The sequence below is a fragment of the Prinia subflava genome, chromosome 3 (genome assembly GCF_021018805.1).
Source record: "Prinia subflava isolate CZ2003 ecotype Zambia chromosome 3, Cam_Psub_1.2, whole genome shotgun sequence".
NCBI lineage: Eukaryota > Metazoa > Chordata > Aves > Passeriformes > Cisticolidae > Prinia > Prinia subflava.
Window position 1 is genome coordinate 71589987 of NC_086249.1, and position 12729 is coordinate 71602715.

A 12729-nucleotide genomic window follows, 5' to 3' on the forward strand; every position below is an offset into this window, starting at 1 on the left:
GTGCTCAGAGAACACAAAGCTGTCTCCTTTGAAGTGACTTACAGACCTAAATTGTAGGATTTAGGCCCAAGATTTACTAAGACGCCAGGGGATGCTCAGGTTTCACTCTTATGCCTTCTGCTGGACCAAATCTCCCAAGGTCATCTGTACCAGAGCCAGGAGGTGAACCTAAGTGCCATTGTGACTTTCCCTCTAAGGTCAACTTCCAGCACAGATTCTGTAAACTGAATCTCTAAAATGAGCTCCATCTGCAAGAAGTCATACTAGTTCAACCATCTCCAAGTCCAGGAGTTTCTGTACGTCTCATTTCAGAGTACTTGAGGCATTGTGACATGCTAAGTGTCTTTGCCATACAATCATTTTCCTCTGATTATTCAGAAAATAAAAAATAATTTGACGAATGGGAAGTGCGTGACCCATACTACAAATAGCTACCTGCCTTTCCTCCGTGAAATTTCTATGGCTAATTGGCATCTATTGTTAAAAGTGACAAATGCATACTTGTCCTCTGTAAACCTTCCCACCTGTTACTCCATGGATGATCATACCATTTATGTGCTGCTAAAAAATGGAAATGTGCTTCACTTTCAGGGTGATTTGGCTTTGTCAGAAAATTAAGGCATTATTTATTAAATGAATTTGTTACCCTAGTGAAAGTTAGGGCAGCAGAACCACGTATCTTGTATTAAGGCTCGTGCTACCTGCATGTTGGGCCCCATCTCCCCTAGGCTGCAGTGGAAAAAACATGAAGAGGTGTCTTTGACTTTGCAGCACTTCCAATCCTTCATCATCCTCCCAATGTCTTCCATCTCCTGTCCCTTCTTGCTCAGCCCTGTCCCCCCAGGCTGACCAATTCACCTCCTCAGGAGAAACAGTGCCCAGAAGGCTTCAGGTATTCTTTTTTCCATGATTCTGCCCACAGAGTACATCACCCCATAATGTCTGGGCATTATTTATGTGGTTATTCTTTCAACTCCAAGATCATCCAAGAAACCTGGCTACTGCATCTGACTGCAGTTCACTGACTTCCAAGGCCATTAAGAGGCCCAGGTGTTTTCTAAAATCTGCTGATATATGGAAGGCAGGATTTGAAAGAAGTAGGCTAACAAAACTCAGTGTACTCTTAAGGAGATTTGCTATAAACCACTAGCAATCAAGGTGGAGAGAGGGGGGAGAGGAGGAAGGGAGAGGCAGGAGGGAGGCAGGCAGGCAGGCAAGCTTGGTGACTTTCTTATTTATGTTCATCTTCTAAAAAAGAAAAAAAATTGCAAAACTAAAGAAGAAAATACTTAGAAGGCAAGATTTCCATAGGAAAAAAATATTTTATTTTTTTAAGAACATATTCAGTTTGAAACAGACGTGGAATGTGATTTTTCATAATTTTCATTTTCTGGGAACTAATTGCAATGTGGAACTAAAGCAGATTTCAAACTTATGACCGGCTAGTTTTAATACAGAATGAAACAAACAAACCCAAAAAATAAAATTAAAAAAAAGAAAAAGAAAGAAGAAATTATTTATAACTCAAGCATAATACTGTGTTACTTACAAACTGGACAAAGAAATTTTTAAATAAATATTCATGGTACACAATTTCAGCACAAATATGCGGCAATTTGGCAACCTTTTATATAATTTTTTCCTCAATACAGTGCAAAGGGGAATGACACTGCCTTTAAACAAGCTGTAGCTAAATACATTGCAAAATTCAAATTTTATACAAAACATCTTGCTCAGACTTTATAAAAAACCAACATTGCTCTATATACACAATCTGATTAAGAAAAGCCTTGTTTATCTTGTTTTCATGTGGGTTTTTAAATTATTTAAAAATGTGAATAAGGCTACTGTAACACCCCAAATCCATATACAGTAAATCTGAACCTATTTACAGCATCTTCACTTAGACATGATGGTGCAAATTCCAATTTGGGTGACTAGGGATGATCATACAAGCAAGGCATTTACAGTAACTTTTCAAAGCTGGACCAACGTCAAAGAAAGGAACAGTTGGTAGATTGTCATAATTCTGCACCAGACACAAAACAGACGCACAGTACATTTTTTTTCAATTGGTTGCAGGTTGCTCTTGAGCAATTCGTCTGATTTTTTTTCACAGTTTAGTATGTAACTAGAATGTAGCCAACTGATGAAGTATAGATATGATTTAATAAAAATAAGGATCAGTAAGCTCATCTTTTCCCTTTCTCCCCCTCCCCCAAAATAAAATCTTAATGACTTACAAGAGAACCTTGTATGGATGGATTCATAGAAAAGAAGGGTTGTTGAAAAGAATTACATATGTACTGTAGTTAGTCACCATGGTAACCTTCCACAGAACCATGGGTTGGAATTCTTTTTGTTTTTTGTTTCTCTCTTTTGGACCAACATCCCAACATTATTTTCAGGTTCAGAAAACAAAGAGAGTGATCATTTCTATGACATATATTTTTCTTTTCTTTTCTTTTTCCTTTTCTTTTTTTTTCTTTTTTTTTTTTTTTTTTGCAGGTGCTCACTGGAGGTCTGAGAACCCTAAAATGCTGTTGCTACATTTTCTTTCCAAATCAGAAAGCGAAGTGTTACCATAGTAACATGACTATGTTAGAAATGTCTATTTGCATAGCACATATAAAAGTAGAGGGTTTTTTTATTTCCTCCCTAGGGTGGGAGCTTCAGGGGAATAGCCATGCTAAAGAGAAAACTTTAACCTGAAACCCCCCTCTACGAACCTCAACAAAATCTACAGAACACATCAGCCTGTAAGGCAAGGGAAAACACAACACAGAAAATAAATGCCGGCACATTTTGTTGCTGTTAAATATGTGATGCAGTAACACTGAATTCCTGATATTTTGGACCTTGTATTTTCTACTCTTACAAGATGCTTTGGATTTTTTTTTTTAACTATGCTCTCACTAGTGGTTTTGGATAGCTGATTTTTTTTTCCAGAAGTATTAAAAAAAACAACTGTGCGCATATGCATATGTATATATACACATAAGTATGCATATATAGACTTATATATGTGTGTATATATGTAAAATGATGACAAGTTAAGACTATGTAATTGCCGCAAATGAATTTCACATCTTCTGGTGTAGATTCTGTGCAATCTCAAAATATATATTAGTAAAAAAAAACCAAACCAAAAGTAAGAAAGAATGAACAAAAGAAAAATGCTCACTTTATATCCCTTGTGTTCTATACACCTATTATAAATAAGACATAATTTCCTTCTCCATCTCAGTGTCATAATTTATTTTACGGACTGCCAGAGGTTTGCCATTATGTGCTTTAACTTTGCAACAGAGCACCAATGAACTGCTGTGTTAGTCAGTACCTACACTCACTGTGCAGGGACAGCACTACAATAAGCCAAAGTGCCAAAAGGGTCAGTCACAAAGAAATTCTGCCTTACTTTTAGAGATGAGCAAGGTTTTGTGGTTTGTTGTTTTGTTTGCTGTTCTGTTTGTTTTTCCCCACAACTTCATTAGTGATAGAACTATAGCTCACTTGACCCACTGGCTTAGAATCATCTTGGTCACTTGGCTCTCTGTTGTTCTCTTAAATGCTTTCCCTGTGTTTAGTATAATGTGATAGTATAGCAGCTGAGTCTGCTTAAAAGTCATCCAAAGCAGACTACATTTTTGCTACAGCTTCAAAGCTGTGTATTTTATTGCCAGTACCACAACAGCCCTGCCCTAATATATCCTCAGCGGCCTGCTATTGTCTTGTCTTCTCCAGGCTTGTTCACTTACTAACAATACCCCTTTGTTCTTCTGTATTGAAGGTACTATTTTTTTCTGCACACTGGTATTTGATAACCATGAATTCCTTCAAATGCAGCCTTAATCCACTGCGCATGTTTTGGGTTTCCTATTTGCCTCTTAAAACTTAGCATACCAAAGTGCCGTGCTACCTAAATGCATTTTTTTTTCTTCCCAGCTTCTATTTTTGAGGCAGCAATATTCAATTGCAACTTCAATCAGCCCTTCCCTCCACCACCCAGTCCTGCTCTTGACTTTGTTGACAGCCTAACTTTTTGGCTGGAAGGCTCCGTACTATCAAACACAATTTTTATAAATGCATTACCCATTCGAGTGAGGCTGCTGTAGCAGATGGATGGAGTGTGGATCTCCAAACATTAATGTTCCATTAGTGATTCAGGAGGTGGAGTGAAAGGAAATCTTATGTGAAGGATGGCAGAACCCTGGATAACAGAAACAAATGGAACAGTGATGGACTAAAAGCAAGAGAACTTCAACAAGTCTTACTTAGACACCAAGGTCTGTGTGACAAATCCAGTACGCACTGAGAGACACACAAAAGTCAGAAGATTGCATTTCAAGCTTGATATATCCTAGAGCACCTTCCCAGGATGCCTAGAGCTATTAACATCCACGGATTGCTCCATCTTCCCTTGGCTTTTGTACATGCCTGAACGCCCACAGCACATGGCTTTGAGGATGATTAATGTAACAAGAGTACAGCAATCAGAATGGGCATCTTCTACATAAAAGTCTTCCAGCTTTTAGTGAATACTTATTCACCGAGATAGGAATTCTACAGACTAGGTAAGCTGTCCAGCTCGCGTCGGTTCCTGGAGAAAGAGCTGTTGCCTTCTCCTCCCTGTGCTTAAGTCAATGCTAGCGCACAAGGCGTCATCACAAACCCCAACAGAAAGCATTTGACCAGTGAGTTTCCTCTACGACTCAACTGCACCACAGAGCTGGTTGTGTGTTTCTCAGACCTTGTAATAAATGTTCGCTGGACTCTGAGGAGGCATCTCTTGAACTATGTACACCGGATGTCCATAGTCGCCGCTGACCTTTTCATAGTGGGGGCAAAAGACACTGTCTGCAGTCCTTAGAGGAATGATAATGTCACTGGGCTCAGAACCATTGTTGTTGCCACTGCGTTTTGGGGTGGCTAATGTACTAAGTGATAGAGTTGTCGTGTGTTGCGGGGAATGCTTCCTGTGTCTTCTCCGGTACTTCAACAAAAGAACCACCAAAGTGATGATGATGACGATGAAAATGATGCACCCTGAGGCAATCCCTGCAAATAAGGCCACCTCTGAACCCAGTATACTGGAATGCCCAGCCTTACTGCCATCTGTGCTAGATCCTGGAAAGAATGGAAATACAATAGACAAAAGTTATTGCCATCCTGTGACCCATTTACGTTGCTTAAAAATGTGTAGAGTAAGCAAGACTGGAAGAATTAACTGACAGCTAAACTTTGACAAACCAATTACCCTTTTAGATAGCTAAATGCAAACAGCCGAAGTCAGCAATCAATATAAAACAAGACTTTGTGCCTGTTGATCTCACTTTTGTGTTGCTCCCAAACCACCCTGTTTCATACATCATCATCCATCAGCAGCGAGAACTGTCACTGACAAGGCAGCCTTTGATGCACACGGCATCTTTTAACAGATGCTGGCCAGCCCCAGGCACAAGGGAGGGGTGGGATAGGACTGGAAGGGAAAATAACACAGGGAAATGACAATTCTCAGAACAACTGGTACTGTTCAGTGCCACACTGTTCCCTCTGCTATTTTATCTTTCGCATATTGATTTAAGTTAAACCATCCTTGGTGCCTCCTTACATGGACTCCTGTTGCTTGGAAATGAAACTAAGGAGCTTGAGGCAGCATGGGAGACAGGCAGAATGGCTATGGCACGTCTGTTAGTATTAACTTACATTTACTTAAAAGAAAACAGTACCACGCATTTGGTAGTCAGGAAAACCCCACATGCTAAACAGCCTGTTGAATATTTGCCGCTCATCACACCATCATATTATTTGTCACAAAAATTACATGAATGCTCATTGACACTTTTTCTCTTCCCTCTCCTGATGCTCACTCACAATGGAAAAATGGTACAGATGCCACATTCATATAATTGTTAACTCTTCCTACCAAAGCCTCTGCAGGGATCAGCTGAAGCTACTTACTGTATCAAAGACTCATTAGCCCAGTAACTAAAGACAGAGCTGGCAAGGAAAACTTGTGGCCTTTTTTGGGAAACCCAGAATCACCCATCTGCAAAGTTTTGCTTTGCAGCATTACTAATTACTGAATTTTCTACTGGACAGCTTGAGCCTTAAGAATTAGGTTTTCTCTTGTTCACCCTATGAGTGAAATGCCTCCTGAAGATATTAGTTTCAAACCATCTGTTTATTTTGCTTGGATAATTAGTTAAAAAACAAAACAAAACAAAACTCCCCTAACTTCACATTTAGTAAAAGACCAGCCATATATGTCTAGACTTTATGTGGTCAGCTAAAAGATCAGGACATTAATTATAGATGCCTTGAAATAAACTTTATAAATGGCTGTCGAGAACCATTGATAATGTATTACGTGGGAAGAGAAAGAGACTCGCTCATCTGCTAGAGTACTAAATGTAAGGCAGCACTGACCACTGTAAAGCTGCTTAGCAAATGACCGATCCAAAAATTTTCCTGTAAATCAGAGACACTGTCACAAGACGTAATTAACTTCTACAGCAGAGTGGAAGAGGGGAGAGGAACAATCGTGGCCAAAACTTGCAGCTCCCACACACTATCCACCGGGGCAGTCAACACCGGCTTTTGCTTCACCTCACGATGGAAAACATTTGCTCTCTGGCACATTAATGGTGAAATAAAATACATTTGGGGACAAAAGAGGAGAAGATGTTCCAGGGCAAAGTCCCACCACACCTACCTGAGTGGTCCTTCACAAAGGGGCTGGTGGTGGAACTCTTCCCATTGGTGCCAGCTTCCTGCTCGGGGCGCCTGGTGGGATCCGTGTGCCGGGGCTGCCCTGCCGAGTTGGGATCTGGGGGAGAGAAAGACGACTCATGCAGCTTTGGCACTTGACGGTATGGAGCCTTACAAGATGGCTCTAGGTACCTCGTGAGACACAAATGGCTTAACAGAAGAACCTTTATGCAAAGGACTGGGAGATATAAGAACGTCATTTTCCTTTTAAAGCAAAATGGTTATATTAGTTATTTCAGGTTTAAATTGTGAGGCCATCTGCAGAAACTATAGGGTCTCCTGTAATTGGCAAGAAAAGCTTTGCAGATGACGTTTCAGTTAAACTGAGGAAGTTGACTGACTACTAAACCAACTTCTACTTAGAAGAATAATTCTTTCTTCCTGCACAATAGGTTATCTATATGTGAAAAGAGACAATGAACAAAAACCTCTCTGTAATCAGAATTCATAACAAGCAAACTATAGAAATATTAGCTTCCCTCTTTTCATGTATTTTAAATAATTCTGAGCAGCAGAGCTGTGGCTTTTGTTTTTAAAATAAAAATAAAAATCACTGAAACGCACTACTCCCAGGTGACCTTTCCTTCTAGGGGTCTCTCCAATGAAGAGATCTTATTACACTAACCCTCCTTCTGTAGAAATCTGTCAGTAGCTGAGGAAGAGAAAATAGGTTTTGCTTTCAGACTGGAAGGGAGGAATGACCACACTAGACTCGACTGGCTCTCTGCTCTACACTGCTAAAAGAAGCCTGAAAACTAAAAAGGACATTGAGACCGATCAAAGTGATTTCATGAAACAGCAGATGGTCTTTACCTTGTCCAACTTTCATGAGGATCTTCATGGTTTTTGTCTGGCACACCCCTCCCTCCTGGTTATCCAGGCCCTCCAAAGACCCATTTGATGTTGCTGATTAAAAATAAAAGAAAAATAAATAAAAATAAAAATAAATAAAAATCAGGAAATCAACAGGCAAAGTGATGTGAACATGAGTGTCTGAAAGCAAGGATCTTTCAATCTACCAGGACCTGTTCTTGTTGCTCAGGCTGACCTATGGAAAGTTGTGAAATGTTGAAAGCCAAAGGAATGAATACACTGGTAATCTGTACAATATATACAAATGGAGGAATGTGTTATCAAGGTTTCAAATTTACCCAGCAGCCTTTTATTTTCCTACGCACAATTGACTGACTGACTGGCTTGGACAAAAACACACCATCTTGCTAAAAAGGTGACGGAGTCAGCTGAAAAGGAAGCTCTGGCAGGCTCAGAGGAGAAAAGCACTGAAAAATCACCCTTTTTTTTCCCCCTCCCAACAATATCTTTATAATCACCATGTTACACCTGCTTCCTCTATTACAAATCTCCTGCTGGAAGAAGTGAACGCATACAAAAGACCCAGGTGAAAGCTAAGATTCTGAACTGATTGGAAAACCATTTAATATTTTGAAGTACAATCTCATTTTTCTCAGCACTGAGGAGCCTCTGCGGGGGTGTGTGGCAAAGGGGAATACGCTCTATTCTCAGGGGAACCTTTCAGCTCATACAAACAACAGGGTGCTTTCCCCTGTGTTGATATTGTTCTTGCTTATCTAGGTGCCAGCCGGAGGCAGGCGATGCGGGCGCGGGCTGACACCGCCGTGCGATGCAAAGGCGAAGCACCACTCCCTTGGAGAATCCACAGCACTGAATCATGGCGCTGCCGCCCCAGCCAGCTGCTGGTTGCAAAACAGCTGCAGGAAAACGACTGGGGAGCTCCTCAGCAGTGGGTACTGCAGCCACTGCACTGCACTGGCCACCCTGAGCACAGCACAGCTGCAGACAGTGGGCTCTGGATGCAGGGAATGCACCAGGGGTTTTCCTACTCTGGTCGTTCTGGAGATGGAAATTTCACTATCATCTCTCAGAGCTGCTAATCTGAGGCCCAAACTGAACTTATGAGAGAGTGCAAAGGCAGCAGCACTGGGCCACCAACTGGAGAAAACAAATGGAAAAGGGGATGTCAGGGAGCTCGCTGCTTGCCGTGGCTGTGGTGAACTGCTGAAGCAGCACATGCCTCCCTCTGCCCTTCTCCTTTCAGCTGGTGGGCTTTACACTCTTCAGGTCTTTGTTTTTAATTCTCACTCCTTCTCTTTCACCTTCCTTGGGGATTTTCTTTCAAATGCAGTCTATGTATATTTCCTTCTTCCTTCACAATGTCTTCCTACCCCCATGGCAGTATTTTTCTTGCTCTAATCTTCTCTCTAGCCGTAAAGATATAAACCCCATACTGCTGAACCCTGCTTCCTAGCCTTTGATCTGCTTCTTGTTTTTGTTCCACTTCTGACTCTTTTGTGACTAACTCGAATTACAGCCACCATACAAACTTCCCAAACTGTGCTCTCTTTTCCTAAAATTCCCTTCTCCTCATACGTGGTCCCTCCCAGTTCCTCCTCTTGTTCCCTCCCCCCTGTAAAAACATGACAATAGCTGTATGGCAAAAAGACTTTCCAAAATACAAAAGAGCACGTTGAGTAATTTAAGATAAAAGCTGATCTGAAATGTGCCACTGCATTGCTAGGCTCAGAAAATAATGGAGACATATAGTTTTGTTTTCTTTTTTTCTTTTTTTCCAGAGGGGAAAAAAAATCAATACCAAGAACCCATCCTGGACATAAATCAAATGTGTCTTTGCTGAAAGTGTTTTTTATGATCTATCTGCCAATGTACCAGCACAAGGACACAGAGAAAAAATGCAGTAAATAGAAATACCAAAGCTGAACACCGATTGAACGCAGAAATAATGAACACTGACTTTGTCTTGTGGTTTTCTTATTTGATTCTTTTTCTAATCAAGCTGAAGGGAATCACATCTCCTTAAACACCTTCTACTTGATTTTAATTGAATAGAATTCTGTTTCTTCTGAACATCAATGCCTTTTTATTCTTTAAAGGCCTATCCACTTAACTCATGGAGCAGGAGGCCTCAGTAAGATGCAGAGGATGCAGTCTGACCTCAGTACAGAATAAGAAAGTAAGATGGCAAAAAGAATGCAAAATTACTTCAAACAGAGTCTCCAAACGGGAAGACTCAGATGTACAATGAGTCTGGTTGTGTGCCTACGCCAGTGCAATCTGCCTTGCTTGCTAAAAGAATGCTTTCATAGCTTTGATGTCAGATGAATGAATTTGCAGAAATATTCACTTTTTCCACAGTTCTTCAAGGGATTTTAGGAAAGCCTACGTTGTAGCTCAGAGTACAGACTGCTACGTCCTGAGGAGTGGGGAATTTTCAAAGAGAAGCATTTCAGTGACAAAGCAAAGTTTCCTTCTCAGCTTCTCCTGTAATTAAACTGACAATTACCCAAGGCCACTGGAGGAAATTATTTTTTGAAATTCATTAAGACTATCAAAATACAACCTTGCGTATCCCTGGTGTACCAGGAAGAAAGTGGGTAGCTTTAAACACATCATTTTAAGCTCTGAAAAGCTGCACTGAGAAAAAGAAGTAATCTGGGGCAGCAGAGAAAACGCCATTTCATACTGCTAATGCCCCTTGACAGTGCAGTGTGCAGAAGTCAAACAAGGGAGCGAGCACAAAATATTCCTCAAACACTTGCTGCAGCCTCTCTACATTGATCTCCAAATGAAAATTACACCCACTGTCATTTTAGCTCCTCCACTGCAGTCACACCTCTGTGAGAAAGTGACCCAGCACCTGCAGCTCTGCTCACACTGAAAGGATATTCAGAAAAAAAAAAAAAAAAAAAAGGTGTCCTGATAGGAGTTATGGATTTAAACACAAATGTAACACAAGTTTCTGGTATCCAGGTGGAAATGTTATCCTCCAGTGTGTTTATATAATCAGATTTTAAACCTTCCATCCGATTTATTCTTATATACATATATATATAAAAGAACAGGGTTTTTTTACATTTAGGTCTAAATATGGATATATTTTAAAGTCAATTACTTGAATGAGCTACCATACAAAGCCCTCTGCTAAGAAGACTAAATATTTAAATATAAACGTTAATAAACATAACTAATGATTAATATGAATTTTCTCATTAGTATTAGTATGTTCTCAGGATCCCACACTTTACTTTGTATTAATGCAGCAATACGTAGGAACCTAGGAGTAAGTAAAATGTTGCTAAACAGGTAGCAAAATATTTTTAAATCTTTTGATGGTTAAATACCTCTGATTTTCTGAGAACTGTCCTGCTACACTGGTGCCAAGTGCAAAATTAATAATGAGAGTCAAAACCACATTAAATTATTCAACAGTTTGTCCACACCTAAAAATATAATTGTGCTAAAATCTCTTACTAATTCTAAGATTTTCTAACAAAATTGTAATAACTCATAGGCCATTTTTACAGTAGTTTATCAGACACTGCCTGTCTGCATTCCTTGAATACAACAGCAGCTGCCATTTTATAAGGAATGCAAGTTTAGCTTTTCAACATTCAGAAAACACTTATCTGTTATGAAATTATGGTTAAGAGTCTTGCTGATACACACTTACTTTAAAGAAGCTAGTATACATTTGCAGGTTCATAACACACTACTTTAACATATCCTCCTCCATACACAAGGGAGAAATTAAATTATTCAGACCGAAGAACTTCATTCTCATCTACCTCCCCCTCTTTCAAATATATGAATTGTATAAAAACAAACAAGACCCCCAACAAAACAAACAAAGAAACAAAAAAGGCTGGAACTCATGTAAATCAATGTATAATGTTTTACATTTATTTGCTTTTAAAACTCTACAAGTGCTGTTTATTGTACCAAGTGCATTAGTCATAAATGCAGAGGCAGGGAGTCAGTGAGCATAGCAGAGTCAGCTGACAAGAATAGTTCCTGGCTATGATTCTTGTACAGTCCCCATGGAGAGGAAGTAATATTACATTTTAATATGTCTTCATTTGATTGTTATTACTCTGCCTCCCAGGAGGCTACGCCACTGCATGGATCATGCCTGTTTTCAACCTACCAGGTTGGTAACATTGCTCTAATCAGACAGAGAATTAAGCTGCTGGATTTGTGCCTGTATATAGCTTTTCATTCACAAAGAGATTAGAAATGAAGGCACAGCCATAAAAATTCAACTTCCTTCACTCCTAAAAACACACTTTACAAAATGAAAAAAATGCTATACAATTACTTAAAACACCGGCAGACAAAGATCTTAGCCTTTTAATTCTACTACAGTTATTAACCAGTTTCATGTTTTAGGGATTGTGAAAAACATTACCTCTTAGCAAATTAAATGACATATGCTTTGAATCAACACAACTTTAAAACACATCTATTTCTAGAGCTTGAACATGAAATTGACTACATAGCTGATGAGAGAAACAATGATCATCGTATTTTCCTGTGGAAATTTTCCTGTGGAAACTTAATGGACCTTAAACCACAGACTATAGGAATGAATGAGTGATGTCAACTGATGGGCAAGAGCAAAATTAATTTTGTCCCTCCTTAGTGTGCTGGACAATGAAAGTCATTTGGCAAGATATTAAAGACACATCACTGATGAGGTCATGAAGAATTAATCGCTGCTGACGTGGATCTGTTAATAGCAAATTGAGAATTATGAGTTTTTTAAGGGGCATATCACTACTATCCAATAGTAGTGATTTTCAGAGTTTTTGTTCATTAAACACTGCTTGAATACTGCATCAGAAAATAGATTTCTCAAAATCAGAATAAAACACAATCAAATAACACTAAATTTCCACTTTTAAACAAATTTCCACTTTTAAACAAATTTCCACTTTTCCCCTGCTCTGCTTAGTTAGGAACAGAATGAAGAAACAGCAGCAAAAATCCACACAAGCTTTAGATCCAACAGTAGTAAGAAGTTATTCTTAAAACAAAGCTGTACTCGATCTCACATGCACTCTCAGGATTACTAAGTACATGTAAAGTTTTTGAGAGCTTTTTATTTTATCAATAGAACACTAT

At 39.4% G+C, this 12729-nt stretch overlaps 1 protein-coding gene across 1 annotated transcript in view; it reads right to left on the reverse strand.

The window, feature by feature from the left end:
* Positions 1-1302: 1302 nt before the first annotated feature.
* Positions 1303-12729, reverse strand: part of EFNB2 (ephrin B2) — a 44553-nt gene continuing 33126 nt past the window's right edge. The window contains exons 3-5 of the mRNA XM_063392404.1: positions 7585-7677; positions 6716-6829; positions 1303-5127 (exon numbers count right to left, since the gene is read on the reverse strand). Of these exons, the coding sequence (XP_063248474.1) occupies positions 4745-5127; positions 6716-6829; positions 7585-7677 (590 nt within the window). The 3' untranslated portion in view covers positions 1303-4744. The remainder of the gene's footprint in view (positions 5128-6715; positions 6830-7584; positions 7678-12729) is intronic.